Source organism: Taudactylus pleione, unplaced genomic scaffold (assembly GCF_031769625.1).
Source record: "Taudactylus pleione unplaced genomic scaffold, aTauple2 ptg000288l, whole genome shotgun sequence".
Classification (NCBI taxonomy): domain Eukaryota; kingdom Metazoa; phylum Chordata; class Amphibia; order Anura; family Myobatrachidae; genus Taudactylus; species Taudactylus pleione.
Window position 1 is genome coordinate 1171100 of NW_028284690.1, and position 27697 is coordinate 1198796.

Sequence of the window (27697 nt, forward strand, 5' to 3'; positions counted from 1 at the left end):
GCAGTGCCTCTAGTAGTAGGCCCCTTTTGTAATGCTCCCAGTGGTAGTTCCCTCCCCAAGTAGTAGTCCCCAGTAGAGTAGCCCCCCCCCAGTAGAGGTCCTCCCAATGGCTCCCCCAGTAGTAGCCACCCCTCCCCCAGTAGAGGTCCCGCCAGTAGTAGCCACCCCCCTCCCCCGTTGTGCAGATAGGTTAAAATATATATATATATATATATATAAAAATATACTTACCTGAATCTCTGCTCCTGCTCGCGACGCCGCTCCCGCCCGGGCTGGCGCGCTCGGCATTATGGGACAGACGTCATGACGTCAGTCCCATTACCCACTGCAGGAGCCGGATGGAAGTCGGCTCTTGCAGTGGGTGCTGCAGCAGTCAATGAGAGTCTGACTCTCATTGGCTGCTGTTTAACACACGCATCGCCGCCAGCGCTGGCGGCGATGCGTGTGTTATGCACAGCCTGAGCCCGCCTCCTAGCGCTATTGAGCAAGCGCTCAGGGGGACGGATCGGGCTCAGGTGTGAAGCACAGGACCGGCGCTGGAAGCCTAGCGCCGGTCCTGTGTAAATGTGTAGCGCTGACCGCACTCATTGCGGTCGGCGCTACACAGGCTAACTAGGGCGGGCGGGCCGGTACCGTGGCCGGCGGCGCCCCCCCCGCGCCGCTGGTCCAACGGCGGCCAGGGCATGCACCCCGCTCGCCCTGCCCTAGTTACGCCACTGTTTGTTGGTGCTATTTATCTCCAATTTTATCTCTCTCCAATCTTTATTAAATCTCTCCCTTTGAACAATAATGGCACGGGTCATATTGGAGGAGCTGTGGTGCCAGCCGTGTACATTAGTTTTGACATGCACGTGCCACAACTACAATTAAGTTATCATGCAAACACGCATGATTACCTAATTTAGATTAGGGACCAATTTTATAACAATAGATCACTCAAACTGTAGGCCACACCTATCGATGTATGCTGGCTCGTCTTGTGCAGGTACAGGTAAAATATTTTCAAGGGCTGGAAACGTCTACGTTCAAGCCATTATTTGCTAACAAAAAAAAAAAAAGATTATGAATGTACAACTTTCATTGAGCAACATAATTTTAAAAATTTGCCACAGTAGATTCTCTTGGCAGCCAGCGAACTGCAAACATTCAGACTGAATGGGGAAATCAATGCCCTGTGTTAGACATTAAGGCGGAGACCAAGTTGCTTCAGCATTGGAGACTGAAATTAGAACACTGTTTTCCTACTGTTAGTTCTATGCAGAATCGACAATGAACCAATTACAGATGACTTTGTGCAGAGTAACCCGAAAGCCGAGTCCTGCACATGGTGACTACCGTCCCGTAATGGTAGTGGATAGAGTCCCTTCCGTTTCTTTATAATTGTCCGGTAACATCATTCATTACAGAGTCAACGCCGCACGCCTGCAGCATCACTCACACAGCGTAGTCTACCCGGTGCTTGGCAATCAGGGAGTATGCAGGCGCCATGCTGCGTGTGTTCTGTGGATACCGCCAAGTACCGCTGCCCCGGCTGCCGTGCTCGGTAGTAAGTATTGTGTACATTGACTAATATTCACCTGGTTACATGTACACGTGTGCTTTATATTCCAAGTTATTTTATTCTCTCAGCGTTTATCACGTTGCCTTTATTTAAATATGCACTCACTAGGCAACTAAATAAGCAAATGGTATGTATGAGGAAATAATGCCTTGGCTGCATTTATTCAGAGCCAATACTTATTAGAGGCTAATGCAGAGCGACTTCTATGCCAAATTGTGTATTGTATTTGCATGAATTCTCACTGCACTTATTAAGAAATTGAACTGCGTGTAGGGTTGTATCTAGGGATCCAAGCACCCCTGGCAAGATAATGGACTTGTGCCCCCCTCTCCCCATAATTTCTGGAAGTGCCCCCCAGGAGTAGTAGTAGTCCCCCCTATGCAGTGCCCCCCAGTAGTAGTAGTCCCCCTTATGCAGTGCCCCCCAGTAGTAGTAGTCCCCCCTATGCAGTGCCCCCCCAGTAGTAGTAGTCCCCCCTATGCAGTGCCCCCCCAGTAGTAGTAGTCCCCCCTATGCAGTGCCCCCCCAGTAGTAGTAGTCCCCCCTATGCAGTGCCCCCCCAGTAGTAGTAGTCCCCCCTATGCAGTGCCCCCCCAGTAGTAGTAGTCCCCCCTATGCAGTGTCCCCCCTATGCAGTGCCCCCCCAGTAGTAGTAGTCCCCCCTATGCAGTGCCCCCCCAGTAGTAGTAGTCCCCCCTATGCAGTGCCCCCCCAGTAGTAGTAGTCCCCCCTATGCAGTGCCCCCCCAGTAGTAGTAATCTCCCCTATGCAGTGCTCCTCAGTAGTAGTCTCCCCTATGCAGTGCCCCCCAGTAGCGTCCATCCCCTCCCCATAACGTGCTCCCATTAGCGGCCACCCCCTATACAATGCCCCTAGTAGCCACACTCCCCCACTGTGCTGTGCCAGAGGAAAAAAAAAACGTACCTGACCCCCGCTCCTGCCGACGACCGCCGCTGTTCACTCCTCCAGGCCCGCTCTTGCACTATGGGATGGGAGTGACGGCATGACTTCTCTCCTATCACCCACTGCGGGGGGAGCCGGAAGGCGGAGCTCATGAGTGAGCTCCAGCCAGCTCCCTCCGTGGACGCAGCAGCCAATGAGAGTCTGTCTGACTCTTGCTGGCTTCTATAACAAATAGACAGCTGCCACTGGCTCGGGGTACTAGCAGGTTAGTCCACCCATTGGCTGCTTGTGGCACTGCCGGACGGCGCCCCTGGCGAGTGCCATCCTGGCCAATGGGTAGATTCACCTCTGCTCACGGGTGCAGACCTGGATGTATATTGAATGCAAATCTCCTTACAACTGGAGAGGCAGAACTGGGTTAAGTGACCTGTGGGCCTAATATTATTTGTGGCGTATACCCCGAAAATGCCAGTTTTCAGGTAATACCCGCCAATATTAAGTATCCCCAGATATTATAGAGGGATCGCAGCAGATAGGTTTCTATGGGGGATGCAATGCTGTCAGATTTACCATGCTCCCCTTTGGTCACCGCAGCAGAAGATGGCGTTGTGCTGCTGTAGCCTATGGGCTAAACTTTGCAGATGTTAGCAGGAGAGGGTTTCGGTGAAACCTTCTCCAGCAATGGCCTTCCTGCATGCATGGTCTGTATGCTGGGCATGGGCAGGAGTCCCAAAAGGGGAGTGATGAGGCTGCTGTCCCTGCAGGTGCTATTTCATATGTTTCGGCTCTTTCATTTCATATTGCTGGGTGTGAGTGCTGGCTTTTGGGTACCAAAACCCATCACGTCCAGTAGTCTGCATGGGTTTAGCCGCTTTACACTGCTAATTCCAGTACATTTAAGAGCTACATGTGTAATAAGTAGTGGGTTCCCGTGGCATTAAATTTAATATTGCCCATTACTTATAGGCTTAGAAAAAATGTAATTAAAGTTGTGGTGTTATAAAAGTTAATTTCTGTTGTATTTTTTTCTTTTACCTATAGTTGCTCCCTTTTATGTTGCAAGAAGCATAAAGGTAATTGATTTTTTTTTATATATATATATATATATATATATATATATATATATTTATTATATATTGCTTCATAATAATGAAATATTTCTGTAAAAAATGTATATATTTTTTAAAACCTGTTTGTGTTGGGGTATGGGTTATTTAGGACCGCCGGCTCATTAATTTAAACAATCAGTTGTTTGCAACCTTACATTGTACAAAGCTTTTGTTATGAACGACATTAAGGGGCATATTTATAAAAGCTTGATGTGAGATACAGATCACCAACTAATCAGCTTCTAACTTACATTTTGCAGGCTGTTTAAGAAATGATAGTTTGGAGCTGATTGGTTGGTGATATATATATATTTCACAATTTTATCTCACATCAAGCTTTGATACATATGCCCCTAAAAGTACATTCAGACTTTATTGTAAAGTACTCCCTGATGGTAAATGCTAAAAACACCAGCAGCAAATATTGTTACAGCATGGGTGGTATTATAGAGAGCATATAACAGAACTGATGTTTTGTATTGCACAGAGGAAAAGGGGAGATAAAGAGGGAGCAAAGTAATACTGTATATGCAGCACAGTCCTAAAAAGGGAATCATTTCATGTATGAAGAGGCATATATTTTCTGAAGTCATATCTGGTTTACTATTGTTTCAAATTATTGTTTGTGTATATATTGTATTATATCCTGCTAAACATGCACATCATAAATTGATCAATACTTTATACTGTTCACACACTAGTACTTATGGGTAGGAGGGGGGGCACACAAGCAAAATACGTATTGTGACTGTAGGGTAAATGGTGCTACTCATCACTTGTCCTGTCCCTGGATTCCATACACTATAGAAAGGATTCACCCCATTGTGTAATCGTGAGAGGGGGGCTCAAGCAGATGAGTACAGACCTGTGGGCAGTTTGGAGAGCTCAAGAGAAGGCCCATTGAGATCTATGTAGGTATGGACCGGTCCGGTAGGCACTTTGCAAAGGAACACCAGTGCAGCCCTACCAGCTTAATGCTTTTGCAATGAAAATTATAAAATGAAAAGGGGTGATATCCATGCACAACTTTTAAGAAGGGAAGCTTGCCTAATCTTTATAGGGTGTCTCCCAATATATGCCAAACTACGCATCCTCTATAAAATAACTGGAACTGCTGCCTTCGCTTAGACATTAGTCTGTTCCGCAGTGAATGTACTCATTAGGACTTTTATTGATATTAGGTGCATATGCATTTTCTGAAAGTGTCACAAAGTTTTATTAGGAATTATTCATTCACTGAATTTATGCCAACTGCAAATCTTTAGTAAACCATCAAATATGTAAGTTTATTGGATACTTGGACTTATCTTTCACAGTGACTTGGATTGTTACAGTATAAAGCAATCAAATACCCAGTGGCGCCCTCCCCGCGGTGTCACCTGGTGCGGGGAGCGATGCTGTGTGCGCGGCAAAGTCGCGTGCTGGTGAAAAGAGGGAGTGGCCTCACGGCCGAACCCCTGTGATCCCGTTATTACTGTCAGGCAGGGGGAGTGCCGGAGCTCCGGACTGCCCTGTGTGCTGTGCCGGCTGGCTCCCTCACAGGCTATGCAGTCAAAGTCGATGGTCGAAATGCCGACCACCGGCTTCCCGACAGGGGACTAATGATAGGCGTCGAAATCCCAACGCCTATCATTATCCCTACGCTGGGAGTCCGGCATACTGAATGAAGGTAAGCCGGGCGGCGGGCGCAGACAGTCGTGGAGGGTTAGGTTAGGGGCTCCCGTGGGGGACTTAAGGTTAGGCATCCCCCCGGAAGGGTTAGGCTAGGGGAAGGGGGGGTTAGGGTTAGGCACCCACCCAGGAGGGTTAGGTTTAGGCTGCGGGGACGGGGGGGTTAGGGCTAGGCACTGGGGGGGGGGGGGTTAGGCACCCCTAAGGGAGGGTTTTGGGGGGGGGGGAAAGGGTTAGTGATACTTGCCTTAATTCCCTGTTGGGATCTTCACTGCTGCCGGTCTTCCGGAGTTCAGTGTCATGAGCTGAGTTCTACACGTATTATACAGTGCAGCACCCGGGTCCTGTCGCTGAGGGGGAGTCTGCACCTTGGTGTTGCCCCTTGGCAGGTGACACCCTGGTACGGCCCGCATCCTCCTTATAACGCCACTGCAAATACCCCATCACAGGGTTCACTATATTCACAGTATTGATCATATTTTGAAACCAGAAGTATTTTCTTCAAATTAATTTGTTGATATTTAAAATGTATTACTGTTCTGGTTACTATAGCAAGGATTTATTAACTTTAATAATTCACATAACATTTCATATTATGGCACATTTTCACTTATCACCTTATTTTTATTATACACCAGCTGAAGTACCTGGGTTTAAATCTTCAAGTTGTCGCGTTTTATGTGATGGTGACCAAATCCATCCAGTGGAAGGCCCAGAACAGGCTCCCTGGGTCAAAGTTCTGTTAGCGTACACCAACGGGAGGTCTGACCGGGAACTCAACCCCTCTAGTATGTCTTCTGGTATCCAATGTTACCACTCTGAAGTTTTCGTCCAAATTCATCCAGTGGAAAGCCCAGAACAGGCTCCTTGGGTCAAAGTACTGCCCGGCGCACTCTGCTGTGAGGTCTGACCGGTACCCCAATCACTCTATTAGGCATCCCAGACCAATTGTCACCACTCTGTGAAGTTTTTATCTTAATGCATCCAGTGGAAGGCCCAGAATAGGCTCCTCGGGTCAAAGTTCTGCCTAGCATACACCAATGGGAGGTCCCACCGGGACCCTAACACCCTAAAACCTGGCCAGGATCCGACTGGACCACCTCGCATTGGTTTCATTCCAATCGGTACAGGGGTGTCCGAATGCATAACCAGACAGACAGACACTGATTAAATATATAAGAAGGAAGGAAATGAATAACACAAGTGCACCCCTCAATCATAAGTCCTTTATGCACAGACAGGGGGTGATCAAATGAATGTAGAATTAATTTCTTAAGATAGAATGGAGTGGTTGGAGGCCTCATTACAAAAGGAGAGGTTTACCGAAAGATTTTTTGAAACATGGGAAAGTTACATAGAACCCCTCTCCTACTCACTTAACAGATTTGGAAGTGTTTCAGAAACACTCTATGGCAGAGGTCCCCAAAGTCCGCCATACAATCCATGGTTTAGGGATATCCATGCTTAAGCACAGGTGACTTAATTAGTACCTCAATCCATTTGATTTAACCATCTGGACTCAAGCTTGAATATCCCTAAAACGTGAACTGTAATGGTGGACTTTGGGAACCTCTGCCCTATGGTATGAAACGTGTGTATGTTTTCAAGACCCTCCGATTTCCCTCACTGCTGACTAGACTAGGGCCCATATTCAATTTGAAGCAAAAAGTCGGAGGTCGGACCTTTTGCCACCATCGCCGTTTTTCTAGGGGAAAAATTATAGGGCGCGTGCCCGCTTATCCCAGTATTCAATTAGGAATCGGCGGAAAGGTAAGTATCGTCAAGTTCTGTCACTTTTAGGGAAATCAGCCTGTCACCCTGCAAAAGATGGTCTGAAATGGGGGATCACTATGGGTACCCCCGAATTGGCCTGCTAAAGGTAATTGGGGTTTTTAAACATCCGCAGCAGGTGCATAAATGCGTCTTTGAAGAAGTCGTGAAGAATAGCATTTAGCTTTATTTTTTTTTTAAAATAACTAGTCCCATCAAATTTGAGGTACATGAAAGTGCGTGTAAGTATATTTTTTTAAGTCCCTGAAGTGATTTTTATAAATTCTTCAAAAATCCACCTACTGCAACCACCCGCATTCTAGAAAAAACCTGCCGCATACTTGGGGGAACCCCCCCCCCCCCCCCCCCGAGTCATTTTCACTAGTTTTTAAGTTTGTCCCCCAACCTTTTTTTTTTTTTGCCCCAAAAATGAAACCACTTGTTTTGGGGTGTCCTATGCTTTTATTTTTAAAAGATTTTTTACACAGATTTCTTTAAGGGACATTCTAAAGGCTGCAGGGTACTTTTTTTAATTCTACACTCCAAACCCAAATTCTGCACTTTTTTTCACCACCTATGCAGTGTTGAAGACTTATCCACGTTTTTTTACAAAGACTTTTCGCACTTGCGAAATGTCTTTGAAATTGAATATGGGGATAAGTGAAAATGACGTCATTGGCGATAAATTATCGCAGATAGCAGACTTTTCGCACTAAATTGAATATCGCCCTATGGCTGATTTTATTCATAATGAAGATGTATTTTATATTTTTTACACTGGTATGGATAGGGAAGAGTGAACAACATGGATTCAGGTTCTCACCATAATTTGTATTTTTTTATTTAACATTTATCTGGAATGTAATGATCAATTAACTTTAATTTATATTGGTTATTCGTTTCAGAAATGTATAATGCTGTATTTCTATTGACTGTACTATAATTGAGATTTCTTATTGACATGCTTCAATAAAGGAGAAAATTTGATTTAAAAAATAAAATAAAAATATATATCTATATCACCTCACATTTTGAAAACTTTTTTGTTTCACATTCTGTTTGTACTCACAGAAAGGCAATTGTTGTAACAACGTATTGTGCAGGACACATACAGTCAGGTGCATAAATATTGGGACATTGACAGAATTTTGGCCTCTATTCACCACCACAATGGCTTTGAAATGAAACAAACAAGATGTGCTTTAAATGCAGACTTTGAGATTTAATTTGAGGGTAATTACATCCAAATCAGGTGAACGGTGTAGGAATTACCACGGTTTCTATCTGTGCCTCCCACTTTTTAAAGGGCCAAAAGTAATGGGACTGTCAACTCAAAAGCAGTTTCATGGACAGGAGTGGGCTATTCCCTCGTTATTTCATTATCAATTAAGCAGGTAAAAGGTCTGGAGTTGATTCTAGGTGTGACATTGCATTTGGAATCAGTTGCTGTCGACTCTCAATATGAGATCCAAAGAGCTGCCACTATCAGTGAAGCTTAGGCTGAAAAATCAAAACAAACCCATCAGAGAGATAGCAAAAACATTAGGTGTGGCCAAATCAACTATTTGGAACATTCTTAAAAAGAGAGAACGCACCGGAGAGCTCAGCAACACCAAAAGACTCGGAAGACCACGGAAAACAACTGTGGTGGATGACAGAATAATTATTTCCCTGGTGAAGAAAAACCCCTTCACAACAGTTGGCCAAATCAAGAACAATCTCCAGGAGGTAGGTGTATATGTGTCAAAGTCAACAATCATGAGAAGACTTCACAAGAGTGAATATAGAGGGTTCACCACAAGATGTAAACCATTGGTGAGCCACAAAAACAGGAAGACCAGATTACAGTTTGCCAAACAACATCTAAAAAAGCCATTACAGTTCTGGAACAACATCCTATGGACAGATGAGACAAAGATCAACTTGTACCAGAGTGATGGGAAAAGAAGAGTATGGAGAAGGAAAGGAACTGCTCATGATCCAAACCATACCACCTCATCAGTGAAGCATGGTGGTGGTAGTGTCATGGCGTGGGCATGTATGGCTGCCAATGGAACTGGTTCCCTTGTATTTATTGATGATGTGACTGCTGACAAAAGCAGCAGAATGAATTCTGAAGTGTTTCGGGCAATATTATATGCTCATATTCAGTCAAATGCTTCAGAACTAATTGGACGGCGCTTCACAGTGCAGATGGACAATGACCCGAAGCATACTGCAAAAGCAACCAAAGAGTTTTTTAAGGCTAAAAAGTGGAATGTTATGCAATGGCCAAGTCAATCCCCTGACCTGAATCCAATTGACCATGCATTTCACTTGATGAAGACAAAACTGAAGGGAAATTGCCCCAAGAACAAGCAGGAACTGAAGACATTTGCAGTAGAGGCCTGGCAGAGCATCACCAGGGATGAAACCCAGCGTCTGGTGATGTCTATGCGTTCCAGACTTCAGGCTGTAATTGCCTGCAAAGGATTTGCAACAAAGTATTAAAAAGTGAGTTAGATTTAGGATTGTTTAGTTTGTCCCATTACTTTTGGCCCCTTAAAAAGTGGGAGGCACAGATAGAAACCGTTGTAATTCCTACACCGTTCACCTGATTTGGATGTAATTACCCTCAAATTAAATCTGAAAGTCTGCAGATAAAGCACATCTTGTTTGTTTCATTTCAAAGCCATTGTGGTGGTGAATAGAGGCCAAAATATGAAACTTCTGTCAATGTCCCAATATTTATGCACCTGACTGTAATCTATATTGCATATAGATTACTGAATTGCACTATAATAGTGTAGTGTAATACTATGAATAGAGCATTTGTCACTATTAGAAACTACTTAATTATAAGAAGTAACAAGTATACTAATCTGGTTATAATTTCCACTAAGATCATTCTCAAAGATAGTGATAAATGTATAAGAAGTTGTGCTTTGATGCTGGGGATTTGTCTCTGTTGGTTTATTCTACCCTTTATAGCAGGGATGGGGAACCTCAGGCCCAGGGGCCGTATAAGACTCCCGGAATCATTTTGGTCTGGTCATCTGAGCTTTTTTCTGCTAGCCTCATCTGGATAGCAGGGTATCTATAATGCACGGTATACAATCGGGAAACCGGCTGCCTTAATGCCGGCAACCGGCTTCCCCACTGTCATATCCCGGCGAGGGATGAAATGCCGGGCGTCTAGATGTAGGGGGAGGTTAGGGTTAGGCACCCCTAAGGAGGGTTAGGTTAGTTAGTACTTGCCTATCCACGATTGGGATTTCCAGCGCTGTTGGGCTTCTGCTGCCGGGAACTCTGCTGTTGTCGACCAGGCGCTGCTGCGGTATTTCATACCGATTCCCAGACCCTGCAGCCAGAATCTATGCAGTAGTGCCAGCTGGAGCGTCCTTGGGACGCTTCAGACGGTCACATCACTGCCCTTAAAGCTCCCCGGAGCAAAGATTGAAAATCAATTAGGGTTACTGATCAAATACTTCTATACCTCAAAGGGTAGAATTGTTTTATTTTTAAACTGGGCTTTAGTTGGATCATTATGTGAGGTATTTATGTAAAGAAAAAGGTAGAAGAGTCCGACAACTCCCAGGGAGATTAACAGTATAAAGTTCCCCGAAAAGCTTCTCCCTCCTCTTTAGCAAGGGCCTCATCTTTATGAAGGATATTAGGTCCGTAATAACAGAAACCTTCTCTATATTGTGTTTTTTAAGTTATTTTTCTCTTAAAAAAATAAATAAATAGATTAACGGTTTTGGTCTCTTGTTGTGGTTTGTTTGTTTTTTTTTTTTTTTTTCTTTTTGTGAACAAACCACTCTTCCTCCTCGTGTGTTTTCTGGTCGTGATCTCTTTCCTGTTTTGGGGTTAGTTGATGTCGGTGTCCCTTTTTTCTCCAAGAATCTGTACCTTTTTATTTCCATTCAAATTTCTCGATATCTTACCCTATTACAATTTATCTTGTGACCTGGACAAGTTCACAAGAGAGCTGTATTGGGCATGTAGAGACCATCCCTTTGTGTGCTAGGTACCACCTATTGCTCAGATGCCACAGAGTCTACCTGCTTCCTTGGTGGAGCAATAGGAACTGACATATGTTAATGAAGGGAAGTGGGTATAGTACCGTTGAGTCTTTCTTTCCAGGTTAACCATTGCTTTTACTATGGAAGTGAGGGCTGTAAGACTACTGTTTTCTGGTTTCCCTTGAGACCACCAGTACCTGATTTGCCAAATTATGGTTGTGGGCCAGTACATGTTGCTTTACCTGTGACCCCCTGGCAGCATTTTAGAAAACAAAATCTTATACAATACCCATATGATTCCTGTAGCCATCACCTACTATGCAAGCTACAAACCAATGTGTCCATAGGTTCATCACTAGTCTTCATTCTAGCACCCTGTACCTGTCACAACCCGTGCAGTTCCTCTTTCCTGCCTGTCGCTCTCTGCTCTGGTGCACCAGAGCAGAGAGCAACACCCCAGGCAGAAAAGAGGAACTGACACGAATTAAAGGCAGAGCTCAGATGAAGGCGCTTCTCAATAGATTTATATTAGATTGGATACAGTGCTTGGTTCTGGTGGAATAATTTTGTTCTTTGGGCCCGGAATGATCTTAATTTTCAAGGGCTTTTCTTTCCCTCCAAGATGTGGATATATAGAAAAAAACAAAAAGGAAAAAAGAACAATAATTTGTGGTATCGTTAAAGTGAGTGTGGGTAAATATATAAATACTTCCTTTATTCCACATCAAGAAAGGTCAAAGCAGCCCCAAGCCGGCCCCGGAAGCTGACGCTGTACGCAGGTGCAGTGTCAGCTACCCTCAGGTACCTACCCTCAGGTACTTCTGTGAAAGACTTCTCCTTAATGCCGGGGATATAACTCGCAGGGACAATGGTTATCGCAACTGCTGTCCCTGCGAGTTCTCCGTAGTACATTCATTAGAAATGTAAATATCCACGGTGAGTTAGGTACATAATAATCACGGAAGTACCGCATTTGTTAGTACATGGACCCCTTAGATTTTAACTGTTAATTACATTAAATGTGGTTTAAAGCATTAAGATTTTTCATTTGGTTTTGCTTTCTTTTGTTACAAAACTTTTAAGGAGACTGGTACTGTGGGTTAGTGTTTCACCCATATAAATTTTTTGCAGATGCATTCTTTGACGTATAACAATTGTGAATTCTTTTTTATAGAGGGGTGTACTCCAAAAGAAGACTCTGAAATAACAGATGCCTCAGCTCAACCAGCCACCAGCAGTTATCAACAATTTGATAGGAAAGGTACCAAGAATGATGCTGAATGTTGCAATCCTTTTTTTTCCCTGATAAGATTGAGAATTCCATGTGTCTCAGGTATATTTGTTCTGGTTTTTGCTACCGGGGATCTCAAACTTAGAAATATAATTTTCACAATTTAACAAATGGAACCATTGAACACTTACTGGAATTGTCACCCAAAAAAAAAAAGTGAGCGGTAACATTAGTGCACACAGTACCCCACCGCTGTCCTCCGTGCATTGCTTGCCACCAGAGGATAGCACAGAAATACGATCCACTGCGCTATACTGTGATACATTTTAATAAAGTGAGCGTAAACGCATAAGCACCCTACTCTGTAGTATCTTTGGAAAGCTCCATCATCCAAATCCTTGTTGTTTTAACCTATATACCACAGCAGCATTGGTGGGATGGGAAACTTCACTAAATTCCAGTACTAACTCCAGAGTGTCTGTGTAGCAGAGGGATGTTGAATTCTACCATGGCTGACAGCTCTTTTGGTGATAGATTAGATAATTGGTTCTCACTTTGTTCCCAAGATTCCCTAACAGTCCAGGTTTTAAAAATTCATTTTTAAACACACATGATTTAAATAGTACCTTAGCCAATTTGTTTGCCATCTGTGCAATCTCTTTAAAACCTGGACTGTTATGGTTCCTTGAGGACCAAATTGTAAAACCACAGGATTAGAAGGTTACAGTAGCCCTACAGTCTGTGCTATTGACTATGAAGATCTTACTCCTCGTGTAGTTCAGGCTGCAGAATAAGCCATTGCAGAAGAGCTCAAATATGAAACCCTCCAGTACTACTATACATCCAACCCCTATTCTGCTATATTTTGGAGGCGTATGGTTTGCAGTAACATCTTAAGTAGAATTTGACATGTTCATGACCAGGCAAATCTCAGATTTGTGTCTTTTAATGCGTTGCTCAGAATGAATTAAACTAGCATCTAATTGTATCTACTAATAAGTTTTATAAGAACATTAAATTCTGCAAGAAACACCATTCATGTCGGTTTTGACAGTGAGTTTAAAAATTTATAATGCATTTGTATCATTTTTTTTTCTCCAATATTAAATTTGTATTTACTTTCATTACAAGATATTTACAACAAAAGTACAATAAAAAATACAATAAAGTAAACGGAAGGGAGCGTAAAGGCCTTAGGGCCAGGGTACATCAAAATGGAAATATAAGCAATGAAACCTAGTGGGCATACAGTGAATAATCATCATATACACACAAAAAAGAAAAACACATTTCAAACAATAAAACAAAATGTATTAACCCATCCATTAAGTCGCTAAGTGAGGTAACAGAGAACCACCTGTGCTATCAGCCTGCCGTGATTCTGCTCAATATCACTCGAGCTGAACTATTTCATTAATGGGTTAGCTGCCGAAGTGGAGTAGGAGACTCATGCCATCTCAAATCACAATGGGCCTAAACTTTAGCCTCAATTGTTTCAGCTGCGGTATCACTACCAATCAGGGGTGTGTCCCCTCTGATGAAACCCTAACCAGGAAAACTTGTTGGGGAACTTCATTCTGTGAAACTTTGGAGACCAGTTGCAGCAGCATTGACACTTCCTCCAGCCTGGCTATTACTGTGCTTTTTACACGAGACCCCGCAGACATCTAAAGCGGGTGCTTCAACTACCGTGGGACAAGCACAGTGTGAGCGGCCTCAATTTCAGCTGAGGGCAGCATCTCACATCCATAGCGGGGGAGCAGCACGGCACTTTGGAGCCGTTCCTGTAGCGGTGAATGCTGATATGATATCACCTGCAAGCACCCGCTGCTAATGAATTTATCAGGGAGCCTGTATGAACAACAAATAAGGAATATTCTCCTCCTACACATTATACTGGAGTAGTGATAATTTCTGCTTAGCCAGACGCTACAGTTATATATTTTATGCTCGATAAAATAACCACTCTCTTTCTCATCGGAGCGTGCTTAGTGGATAATAAGTGCCACATCCATTAAATTTTATATGTTTATTTCATTGTTCTCAATTGTTTTGGAAGACTTATACTATTTCTCATAAATGTGGACAAATGTTGGCCGGTATTAACTGAAACATAATTGTGGTTGCAGCCAAGGATATATTAAAGAACTGCCAACTGCAACTTTTATATGATATGTAATCATCGACACTCAGCCAGATTGATTTAGTGCTTGAGTTCACAGCTTCTGAAATATAGTATCCGCACACTGGCCCTGATTCAGAGGCACTTGCAAAAAGCGAGCGCTCGCTCTGAATCCGGGCGGGCGCTTGTTTATTTAGTTGCGGCCTCTTGGCCGCTCGCATAGCTGTGGGTTACCACCCACAGCTTATGCGAGCGGCCAGGCGATGGTCAAGACCATCACGACCATCGGGCTTGCGACGAGACCATTGCGGTAGGGTCCCAAGCCCCAGTGGACTTCCTGCTCTAATAGAGCAGGAAGTTCACCTACTGACATCACAAGTGATGTCAGTAGGGCCGCCCACAAACGGCAGGCTTTCCTGCAGGAATGCCTCCGTTTGCCCAGCCTAACAATCGACCCGCTTGCGAGCGCATAGCAATGTGCAATGTGTATTGGACCTACACTATGCATACATTAATAAATCTTTATGATTTTTTACTTAATAATAATATAATGATGATAATTTTGTATTGATTTATTAAATTATTAATGGCACAGTTGCATTTTTATATTTTATTTTTACTGATTTATTAATTTATTGTACTGAGTTGTACATTGGATTAGTTTCACATACTAATAAGGGATTAAGAGATATGCCCCATAACATTCCTCTCACCAGAGGTGACGTCCCCAGAGGAAAAATGAAATGACGGTAAATTTTGGGATCACTTTGAGTCCCGTTACCTTAGAAATTGACACAGACTTGATGCCACAATAGACCTAATTTCTTCTTTGGGTTTCATAGGGTCCACAGGAACTACCTTGGGGGTATGTAGTTGTAGTAATCCATTGCACCAAACAGCTACAGCTTGTCAAGCTCCCAGCATGCACAGGGCCTCCTCCCTATATGCCCCGCCTCCAGCCACAGGCATTCAGTTTTTTCGTTTGGTGCGGCAAGTATCCAGACGCACCTGTTATAACAGCAGGACTGCTTAGGCAGTCCTAGGTTTTTTATTTTTTTTATTTCTTCAGGATCCATAGGCTCCACAGGGAGACCTTGGGGGGTATAACTGGATCTGGATCCCGGGCACCACGTAGTTAAAAGCTTTGCTCCCAGGATGCACTGGAACCATCCTCCTCTATACCCCGCCCCTGAACCATAGGCATTTCAGTTTGTAAGTAGCCAAAGGCTGGAGGAGGAAAAAGAGAGAAGGGAGACTGGAACACTCGAGAATCATACTCACTGAGAAGGAGACTGAAAACCGGTGACCAGTACGAGAGCCCATATCAAGCCAAGTGCGTCAGGGCGGATGCCCTCTGGATCCTATGGACTTCGAAGAAAGAGTGTTAACAAAGGTAAGTTCTTACCATAACTCATTTTCTTCTTCAGGGTCCATAGGCTCCACAGGGACACCTTGGGGATGTCCCAAAGCAGTCCTTTTAAGGGTGGTGGCGCTCCTGCGCTGAGAGGAGAATCCGGCGCCAAAGGAAGCATCCTGAGAGGCGTAGGTGTCAAATGCATAGAACCTAAGAAAGGTCTGGATAGAAGACCACGTGGCCGCCTTACAAAGCTGAACAGCCGAGGCGCCACGGCAAGGGGCCCAAGGACCAAGTAGAATGAGCTTTAACAGAAACTGGAACAGGCAGGCCTGCCGTTGTGTGTAAGCCTCTGATATAGTCATACATAGCCATCGTTTGTTTTGCTGGCTGGCCATCCCGTCTTGTGAAATCTAAAGGCATCTCAGTTCTAGATGGTGCCCGGCCGGAGTCTGGTCACTGTTTTGCGCAGAGGGGCTGATTAGCAGCCCCAAAGCTGTTTTATCTTATGAGTTTAGTTTTTTTACTTTGACTCTTCAGAGCGAGCAGCAACAAACTGTCCATAGGATGTCTGCGCTGCCACTCTGTCACCCTGCTAGCGCTGCGACGCCAGTACAGATCTGGGGAACTCGGCGGGACCCCGTGGTCTGTGCCAGCTGGGCCCCGCGGGACTCCCAGGACTGCTGCTGGACATACGGGGACAGGTAAGAGCGGATCACCGCTTCCCTGTTTAGCGGCTCCTCCCCTCAGCTCAGCGCGCCTTTCCGCTAAGGTCTGGCTTTGCTGAGCCGCTCTCCTCCTACGGCCACGCCCACTCAGATCTCTGGCGGCCATTTTCTCAATGGTACACCATAGATCTCTCCGGACAGCGTGCGGACCAGTCCCCCTGGGGTTAGTGTATACAGCACTATAGCCTTCCCAGACACTGAGTCTAGGCGGTTGATTGTAGTGCCAAGTTGCAGTAGGTGATTTCTATCTGCATTGTATTAAACTTATGCTAGCGCTGACTGTCTGTGCCTTTTTTTCCCAATTCTGTCAGTCTATAGCTATCCCTTTCCTTTTCTACAGCCCTAACAGGTGTATGTAGGGAGGTTTCTTTGATCTCACATATATAGACTCAAGTATTTGTGAGGTCTGTCACATACGGTTGTGTGCTACACGGTGCCATATGGTTGGACCAGTGATTTGCATACATTGTGAGTGTTTAGAATTGTGCTTCCTGATCTCTATATATAATATATTGTTGGACATGTCTGACGAGGAGGTGGAGCGCACGACTGCACCCACTCTGCTCTCCTGCAAGCGCTGTGCTGCAGGGGTAGGAAAAGAGGATTTATCTGGTCCCTCAAACCCCCCAATAACTTTACAGGTTCCCCCTTGGTCGTTTTTTTTCCTCAGGTACTGGCCTCCATTGCGGATCGCTTGACGATCTCCCCCCCCCCCCACCCCCCATATAGGGTTTCCCCAACCAGCCATCCTTCCCTCTATCCCGCAGTCGTTGCAGTCTACTCCTGTGCCAAAGACTGTCACTCCCTACCAAGGGTTACTGCTCTATATGCAATCCCCTCTGGTACCACAACAGTCTGTCATTCCCTTACAGGGACTGGGTGAATGTTTTCTCTAGTTCAGTTCAAAGTTTGGCAGCTTCGTGTACGGCCTTTCAGACCATGTTACGGAATGAAAGACCTCAGAAGGCATGTAAATGTCCTGTATTGTCATCCCAGTTTACGCAGCTATCTGACACAGACGTGTCATCAGATGATGGGGGAAGTGGCTGAGGGGTTGGATTCTGATTCCCCTGCACAGGAGGTGGAGCCTAAATCAAATATTAATATTCCAGCCTTGGTAAGGGCGGTCCGATCCATACTTTATATTGAGGATGACATTCCTGCCCCTAAACCTAAATGCCCTCCAATTTAGACAGGCAAAGGTGACTTCGGCAGTTTTCTCGCTCTCTGACCAGCTGGTAGACCACATGGTGGAGGCCTGGCAGTTTCCTGGTAAGAGGTATCAACCACAAAAGAGTTTGGCCTCATTTTATCCATTCCCCGAGGGTCATTGCAAGAAGTGGGAATCACTGCCTGCGGTAGATTCTCATGTTACTCACTTGATTAACAGTGCTACGTTGCCTATGCCTTCCATTTCTTCCCTGAAGGATTCTACAGACAGGAAGGTGGAGACGTGCCTGAAATCGATTTACTCTCTTTTTCGGGAGCTGTGGCCCTTCCGTCCATGGATATCTCATGGGTGGCCAAGGCAATTGAGAGCTGGGCAAATGTTCTGGAGGACACCTTCCCCGAGTAGGCTCCTGAGGCTCAAAGGTCTTTAGTCGGTCACATGAGGGTTGCAGCTGCTTTTATTGGTGAGGCTGCTTTGGATGCCAGTCTACTGACCTCCAGAGTCTCAGCCGCTCCCTGTGGTTACGCTCCTGGAAGGTGGATGCTGATTCCAAACAGGACCTGGAGGCCTTGCCCTTCAATGGGGAGATATTATTTGGCCTAGACTAAATTGTATAGCTCAATTAGGGTAAACTGCGCTCTGGGAATTGTTGGGCTAGGTCCACAATCTGTGGCAGCACCCAACAAAGAGTGGTCCACCTCTCTTAAACAATGGATTAATATTATATATAGATATCAGGTGCGCTCAATTGATTGGAATTTGTGTTAAAGAAAACTAGCCTTAGACTGTAGAGTAAAAAAGTGTACTTGGGACTGAAACAATTGACCTTAATGAAGGTTGCTACTGAAGATCTGACTATTGGACAGATACCATCGGGATTATTACTCAAGACAACTACCCTGATTAAAATCTGTGACACCAAGAGCACTTGCAACACTTTCCTTCAAGTAGCTTTACAGGTGAATACAAAGGGAGTGGTAAGTACATGTGCGGGACGCTGCCTAAAGTACGTAGCACCCACCTTTTCCCTTGCCTCCCTGCCTTCACTGACAACTACATAGCAGTACCCTTGAGGGACATATGATAAAATCCCTTAAGCAGAGATCATACAGAAAGCTATCCCTGAAGGAGAGACTGACATCCTACAGTGAAACAAGGAGGGAGGTAACTGCTTTTCACTGATGACTGCATAGCCGTTCTCCTGGGGGACGTATGATAAAGGCCTAAAAGCAGAGATCATATGGAGAGCTATCCCTGAAGGAGACGCTGACACCCCACAGTGAAACAAGGAGAGACGTACCTAATATATACTGTATATTAGATTGTTTTAAATAGTACTCAATGAAGACTGCTTAATAACCTTTCGGGGAACGTATGAACGTTCCTTATAGCACAGATCATACGGAAAGTTGATCCCTGCAAGAGAAACTGACCCCCCCCCCCCCTTCCTCCCGACAGTGAGCAAGGGAATAATAGGACTCAGGTGTCAAACACACATCCTGTTTTATGTATAGCTTAGATATTGTACAAATGAATAAGTTGGTTTTTGTTTTTACACTACAGTCTAAGGCTAGTTCTCTTTAACATGAATTCCAATCAGTTGAGCGCACCTGATATCTATATATACTATTAGATTTCGCCAGTGTGTCTACAATTTGGTCTAAGTCAGCTTTTCTGCCATCTGCATCTGCGTTTTCAAAGGCTAGAAGCTCTTCCTTTCGGTCCTTTCGTTCTCAAGGAAAGTCCAAAGGACAGTCTTTTCCTAGACAATCAGCAGCCAAGTCAACCTCTAAGCCTAAGAAACAGACTTGGAGTGCCAGACGTCCTACTTCGAAGCCAGAGGATAAACCCTCAGTCAAATGGGACGGGGCCTCCCTCTGGGGGATCTCAGAGTGGGAGTTCGCCCAGTGCTGATGCCTCACCTCCAAGGATGCTTGGGTAAAAGAAGTGGTCTCTCAGGGGTACAGAAAAACAGTTAAGTAAAACTTAGGGTGCTAGTCTATCTGGTGACAATCGTTAGTTAAATTTCAGCCTTCTAAAGGGTATTGCTCCCTTTTAATTAGTACAATCAGACAGACTTCAACAAAATATGAAGAAGGTGCTATTTAAATAGTAGGAAAAATATTCAATTTATTAAAATAATAAAATCACATTTCATAAAGCAATAATTCATACAATTTTAGTAACTGGATCTGATTATTTTAAGCTTATTACCTATATTTGCAATAATTCATATGTAAACTCAATTTCTACTTCAGGGTCCATAGGGGGTCCACAGGGTTGACCTTGGGGTATAGCTGGATCTGGATCCACGGGCACCACGCAGTTAAAGCTTTCACTGCTCCCAGGATGCACTTGGGTCCGTCCTCTATACCCCGCCCCCGAGCCACAGGCACCTCAGTTTTAGTTGGTGCCCGGCCGGAGTCGGGTCACCCTGTTGCAGTGGGGCTGTTTTTAGCAGCCTCTAAGCTTTATTTTTGAAGATAGAAGATTTTATTTTTTTACTCTTCAGAGCGGCAGCATCAGACTGTCCAGCTGGACGTCCACGCTGCCACTCCAACAACCCCGCTGGCGTTGCGACGCCAGTACTGATCTGGGGATCGCAGCGGGACCCCGGAGTCAGAACTAGCGTGGCTCCGGGGCCTCCCAATGACTGCTGCCGGGCTCACGGGGATTCAGGTAAGCCGCGTGTAGTGCTGTCAGCGCTGCACGCGGGGGAAATGCAGTCTCTAGCCGCCGGTCTCTGGGGACAGACCGGCGGCGCTAGTAGCGGCGGCGGGCTCCCCCCTCTGCAGGTATACCCCGCGCGTCCGCTGGACCACCAGGGAATAATGGCTGGAGGGGAACCAGCGTCCCTGGGGTTAATTACTAGCCAGGGGAGGCAGCCTTCCCTGGTTTAGCGGCTCCTCCCCTCAGCTCAGCGCGCCTTCTCTCACGTGTGCTGGCGTCGCTGAGCTGTTATTCATGCGGCCACTCCTCCTCAGAGCTCTCCGGCGGCCATCTTCAAGGCTGTAACGCAGACTCCCAGGCGGTGCATGGACCGGTCCCCCTGGGTACCTCTCCTCTGCAAAGGGACAGTGTACGCAGCGCTATAGCCCTCCCAGACACTGAATCTGGGAGGTTGATTGTAGCGGAAGGTGCAGTGAGTCAAATCCTTAATGCATTGTATGTGACTTTTGCTAGTGCTGCTGTCTGTGACTTATTTCTAACTTACTGTCAGCTTGTACCTATCCCTTTCCTTTTCCATACGGCCCGACAGGTGTGTGGGGGAAGGGCTTTTTTCTGTGGACCTCGCTTGTATAAATCAAGTATTTGCGAGGTCGGTCACATACAGTTGTGTGCTGCACAGTTCCATATTGTGGGCTGTTTGTATTGCATGCTGTGAGTGCGGAGGTGTTTTCACCATATTCCCTCTGGTGATACGTTTTCATTGAGCATTTCTGTATCATGTCTGATGAGGAGGCTGAGCACTCCGGAGCTCCTGTGCTGTTTTCCTGCAGACGCTGTGCTGCTGGAGTTGATAGGGGGGACCTATCTCAGGATGGTCTGTGCGGGCGGTGCCAGCTGGTGCCTGGCCCCTCTGTGCCCCCTATTTCACAGGATCCTCCTTGGGCGATGTTTTCCCAGGTGTTGGCATCTATTGTGGACCGTTTAGCGGTGCCGGCTGCGGTGCCTGTTAGGACGTTGCCCCAGCCTAACATCCCCCATTCCCCGGGTATTCCGCATTTATTGCAGTCTCCCCCCGGGTCTCAAACTGTGGGTCCTTATGCGGGGGTGCCTGTGTATGTCCAGTCCCCTGTGACTCAGCAGTCGATGGTGCCTTTTCAGGGTTATCCTCATGCAGCGCCTCCACCTTGGGTGGATGTACTCTCCAGCTCTGTGCAGAGTCTGGCGGCCTCATCCTCTGTTTTTCAGTCTATGTTGCAAAGTGATTTGCCCCCTAAGGCGCCCAAGCGTCAGGTTGTGAGTTCTCTAACAGTGCAGCTGTCGGACTCGGATGTGTCTTCGGATGATGGAGAAATTCATGAAGACACTGACTCTGACGCCGCTGCCCAGGAGATGGAGACTAAATCTTCCATTAATGTGCCGGCATTGGTTAGGGCGGTGCGCGCTATCCTTCATATAGAGGATGATGCACCGGCCCCTAAATCTAAGTACCCTAACTTTAAAAAATCTAAGGTTACGTCGAGTGTCTTTCCCTTGTCTGACCAGTTGACGGATCATATGGCGGGGGCCTGGCAGTTGCCCAGTAAGAGATTCCAACCACAATTCTTTTCCTGAAGCGCATTGCAGGAAGTGGGAAACTCCACCGGCTGTGGATTCCCACGTCACCCGCTTGATTAAGAGCGCTACGCTCCCATTACCGTCTATTTCCTCTTTGAAGGATCCCACAGACAGGAAGGTCGAGATATGTTTGAAATCCATTTGCTCCCTTTCAGGGGTGGTGGCGCGCCCGTCCATGGCCATCTCATGGGTGGCTAAGGCCATTGAGAGCTGGGCTAACGCTTTGGAGGATACTTTTCCAGAGGATGCTCCGGAGATCCAGAGAGCGTTAATTGGACAAATGAGGGATGCCGCTTCCTATGTAGGGGAAGCTTCGTTGGATGCTAGTCTGCTGACCTCTAGGGTGTCGGCTGCAGCTGTGTCTGCTCGTCGGTCCTTGTGGCTGAGGTCTTGGCGAGCAGATGCGGACTCTAAAAAGGGTCTGGAGGCATTGCCTTTTAATGGTGAGTTGCTATTTGGTCCGGACTTGGACAAAATAGTGGATACCTTGGCTAAATCCAAGTCGGCCTTCCTTCCTTCGGGTTCAGTGCCGGCTAAGGTTCGGAGCTCTGCCTTTCGGTCCTTTCAGGTTCAGGGTAAGGCCAAGGGTCAGTCCTTCCCGAGACATTCGGCGACCAAGGCCGCACCCAAGCCCAAGAAGCAGGCATGGAGTGCTCGGCGCCCTTCTTCCAAGCAGGAGGATAAACCTGCTGCCTGATGGGACGGGCCTCTCTCTGGGGGACCCCAGAGTGGGAGGCCGACTTCTCCAATTCGCCCAGTGTTGGCACAATATCACCACGGATGCCTGGGTTCGAGAAGTAGTCTCAGGGGTACGACCTGTCTTTTCGGTTCAGGCCGCCCCGCCAGTAGTTTCTGTACGAGTCCTTCTCTGGACAAGACCAAAGCTGTCCAGATTCAGGTAGCTATAGAATCCTTGCTACAAGCAGGGGTCATTGTTCCCGTTCCGCAGTCTCAGCACGGGACGGGGTACTATTCTACTCTGTTCCTGGTGCAGAAACCCAATGGTTCTCATCGTCCTATCCTGAATTTGAAGTCTCTGAACAAATACCTCAGAGTTCCCAGGTTCAGGATGGAAACGTTACGTTCCATCATTCTGGTGATGGAACCCAGGGATTACATGGTCTCCCTTGATATCCAGGACGCCTATCTCCATGTGCCCATAGCCACGGCTACGAGGGTGTTCACCAAGGTGATGGAAGTTATGGCTGCCCACCTTCGGGGTCAGGGTATACGGCTGTTGCCGTACCTGGACGATCTTCTGCTGCTGGCAAGCTCCCCGGAGGTGCTTCTTTGACATCTCCACCTGACCATTGCTTGTCTTCAAGCACACGGGTGGTTGATAAATTGGAAGAAGTCCTGTCTGATCCCATCACAACAGATGGTCCATCTGGGAGCACTTCTGGATTCTTGTCAACAAAGGATTTTCTTGACTCCGGAAAAGGTGTCCTCCCTACAACTGAGGATACACAGTTGCCTGAGCAGTGGCAAAGTGTCGGTCCATTCAGCAATGAGAATCCTGGGGTCCATGGTGTCGGCATTCGACATGGTGGAATTTGCCCAGTTCCATTCCAGGCCCCTGCAGGGGCAGATTCTATCGGAGTGGAACGGGTTACCTCACCGGATCCGATCCCAGATGCTGGTTTTGTCCCCGGAAGCGCGCCGGTCTCTGGCGTGGTGGCTTCAGTCAGCTCATCTCGTCCAGGGTCGCCCCTTTTGGATCCCGGACTGGGTTCTGTTTACGACAGATGCCAGTCTCCGGGGTTGGGGGGCAGTGACCGGCTCGTTGTCTCTTCAGGGCCGTTGGTCGGCGGAGGAAGCTGCCCTTCCCATAAACGTTCTTGAGCTGCGGGCAGTGTACCGTGCTCTGTCGTCAGGCACCGTTCTTCACGAAAGAGCAGTTCAGGTGCAATCGGACAACGCTACCACGGTAGCGTACATAAATCACCAGGGAGGGACTCGCAGTCGAGCTGCGATGTCGGAGGTGTCTCCGATCCTGGCTTGGGCGGAGTGCCACCTTCCGGCAATCTCTGCAGTCTTCATCCCGGGAGTCCTCAACTGGGAGGCAGACTTCCTCAGCCGTCACGACGTGCATCCCGGGGAATGGTCGCTTCACCCAGAGGTGTTTCAACTTCTCGTGGACAAATGGGGACTGCCGGAGTTGGACCTGATGGCGTCCTGTCACAACTGCAAGTTGCCCGTGTACGGCTCAAGGACAAGAGATGCTGGCGCAAGCCTAGTGGACGCACTGTCGGTGAAATGGACGTTTCACCTAGCGTACCTGTTCCCTCTGATCTCCCTGCTACCTCGGGTACTCAGAAAAATCAAACTGGACGGGGGCACGTTTCTGCTGGTGGCTCCAGCGTGGCCCAGACGTCCTTGGTACTCCGATCTCAGAAGCTGGTCTGTAGACGCTCCGTTCCTTCTGCCTCAGCGTTTGGACCTGCTATCTCAGGGGCCCTGCCTTTACCCGCATCTGGGTCGACTGTCTTTTATGGCGTGGCTCTTGAGACAGCCGTCTTAAGGTCCCGGGGTTTTTCAACCTCTGTCATCGGTACCATGCTGAGGGCGCGCAAGCCTGCCTCTGCACGGATTTGCCACAGAGTGTGGCACACTTACTTTCAGTGGTGTGAGTCCAGAATCTTTGATCCTCAGGTGTTCAGGGTTTCTAGGATTTTGGCATTTCTACAGTCAGGTCTTGACCTGAGCTTACGTCTTGCTTCCCCGAAGGTTCACGTATCGGCTCTGTCTGTTTGGTTCCAACGACGGATTGCTACCCTACCGGGTGTTCACACCCTTAGGATTCAACCTCCCTTTGTGCCTCCAATGGCTCCATGGGACTTGGCGGTGGTTCTTCGGGTCCTGCAGGGACCTCCCTTTGAGCCTCTTGAGTCTGTTGACCTCAAGTGGTTAGCACTGAAAACTGTGTTTCTCCTGGCGATTGCTTCAGCCAGGAGGGTATCCGAGTTGGGGGTACTGTCATGTAGTCCCCCCTTCCTAATTTTTCACCAGGACAGGGCCGTGCCTCGTACTCATCCTGAGTTTTTGCCTGAAGTAGTCTCTTAAGTTCCACATCAATCAGGAACTTGTGGTACCAGCTTTTCAATCTCCTGATCTTACAGCTGGTGAGGCTTCATTGGATGTTGTCCGTGCTCTCAGAGTTTATGTTGATCGGACTGCTTCTGTAAGAAAGTCAGATTCCTTGTTTGTCCTCTTTGGTTTTCATAAGAGGGGTTGGCCTGCCAACAAACAAACGTTAGCCCGTTGCCTTTGTTCTGTTATTAGGGAGGCTTATATACAGGAACATTTACCTGTTCCAGCCTCTGTTAAGGCTCATTCCACTCGGTCTGTGGGTCCTTCTTGGGCTGCTAGACGTGGTGCCTCTGCTGTTCAGCTATGTAAGGCGGCCACTTGGTCTTCAATTCAGACATTTTTAAGGTTTTATGCGTTTGTGACACCTTTGCCGCTCAGGATGCATCCTTTGGGCGCAGGATTCTCCTTTCTGCACAGGAACGTCCCCGCCCTTAGTTGAACTGCTTTGGGACATCCCCAAGGTCAACCCCCTATGGACCCTGAAGTAGAAAACAAGAGATATGGTAAGAACTTACCTTATCTGTTTCTACGAAGTCCATAGGGTCCACAGGGCGCCCGCCCTGACGCACCTGGCTTCAAATGCGCTGTGTGACTGGTCACCGGTTTTCCGTCTCCCATTTCTGTGAGTATGGTTTCTTGTGTGTTCCAGTCTTCCTTCTCTCTGTTTAGTCTCCTCCTCCGGCCTTGGCTGCTTACCAACTGAGGTGCCTGTGGCTCGGGGGCGGGGTATAGAGGAGGACGGACCCAAGTGCATCCTGGGAGCAGTGAAAGCTTTAACTGCGTGGTGCCCGTGGATCCAGATCCAGCTATACCCCAAGGTCAACCCTGTGGACCCTATGGACTTCGTAGAAACAGAGATAACAAAGGTAAGTTCTTACCATATCTCTTGTTGTTTCTAGTACATATAATGAATGCCTTTACAAATAATTTTTTGATACAGGATCACTTTCCAACAATTACTTAGATGGCTTCCACTTTCACAACATATTTAACTAGTATATGTAAAAAAAATTGATAATAAAGACAAGCATGCTTATAATTTGTTGTGAAGAAAGGCCTTTCTTATTGAAAAAATAGTCACTTTGTAACCATAGGTTCACAGTATCTTTTAATCCAACTAGTGATTCGGTATTAAAGTTGTTGTTGTTGATTTTTTTTTTTTTTTTTTATATGATGCTGCACTTCGCAATACAGATACCGTCTATTCTCTGGTGAATTCTTTATGGTAGCTGCATAAAAACCCAGTCCAGATGCCCAGCGAGTTGATTAGCCACTTGTACCTCCTGTTGCTGGTTATTATATCAAGACACACAGCCAAACTGTAGCAGACATGTATGAAAAGTGTATCTCTCAGACTGTGCAGTCTCCTATGGATAATGGGGTTGTTATAACGCGTTTCTCCGCCTATTCATAATATCAGCGGCTTCCTCGGATATAGAACTAGTCCCCTCTGAACCTGTTATTTATAGCGGGGGTCCGCCCGCCTTTATTAGCTGGTCGCGCATGCGCTGTCTTGTGCTATGCGTTCCAAACCTCACTTTGGATTTTGTCCTTAAATAGAAACACATTATTGGGTGACAATAGAGAGAATAAGGAAGAAGGAAAAGCTAGATCCATGATGTTCGTGACTAAACATAATAGCGAGGCCTACAGGATTAAAAAAAATTATTAAGAAGAATTTTTCTCTGTTAAGACTGGACGAGACTCTTAATAAGATTCCAGGACTATGTGATTAAGTAGTCTTTAAGAAATCAGATAACCTTAAATGTCACTTTTAGTGAGAAGACCCCAAAGCAAATACACTTGGATGCCACAAAAACTGAAAGGATTCCATAAATGTGGGAGATTTAATTGTAACACCTGTAAGCACACAGAAAGGAAAACCATTAGAAATTGGATCCTATGTATCTTTGGAAAAATTTAAAATTAAAAGTTTCATAAACTGCAGGTCTGTTTTTGTAATATATGTATTAACTTGTGGTTGCGGTCTACAGTATGTGAGCCAAAACACAAGAACCTTACATATTTGCAATATTTCACTTGTGTTCCATATATCTAAGAAAATGAGAAATAACACACTGTGTAAACACATATCTCTGAATGTTCTCAAGGAGGAATAGAAAATATCAATATTATAGCTATCGAGCAAGTAGGGGAACAACATGAAAGGGGGGGGGATAGATATACTAGGTTGTATAGGAGAGAGACGCACTGGATATTTAGAATACAAACACTGGTCCCTTATGGGTTAAATGATACCATTGATTTGAATGCAGTATAAACCTCTCCCCCACTGGACGGGTCTGATGTCTTCCCCTCCCTATATATGTGTATATGTAATTAATTTAATTTCTATATTTTCCCCTTGTGTGTGTGTATATGTTTAATTGTGAGTGTGTATGTGTGTGTACATATACATATATGTATATGTGTGTGTATATGTATATATATATATATATATATATATATATGTGTGTGTGTGTGTGTGTGTGTGTGTGTATATATATATATATATATATATATATATATATATATATATATTATTATTATTATTAAAACAAAAAGTGGAGAGAGAGCGCCTCCTAGTGCAATAAAATAAAGTTTTTCCGTAACCTTCACCAATAGTGATCACCCTCAGTGCAGATGGGGGTGTACCTTTTTATAGTGGAATACACCACTGTAGAATCAGCATGAACAAC

The 27697-nt window shown here is 46.0% G+C and overlaps 1 protein-coding gene across 1 annotated transcript in view; it reads left to right on the forward strand.

Moving 5' to 3' along the window:
• Positions 1–1329: 1329 nt before the first annotated feature.
• Positions 1330–27697, forward strand: part of ZNHIT3 (zinc finger HIT-type containing 3) — a 55198-nt gene continuing 28830 nt past the window's right edge. The window contains exons 1-3 of the mRNA XM_088482424.1: positions 1330–1546; positions 3506–3537; positions 12193–12279. Of these exons, the coding sequence (XP_088338550.1) occupies positions 1476–1546; positions 3506–3537; positions 12193–12279 (190 nt within the window). The 5' untranslated portion in view covers positions 1330–1475. The remainder of the gene's footprint in view (positions 1547–3505; positions 3538–12192; positions 12280–27697) is intronic.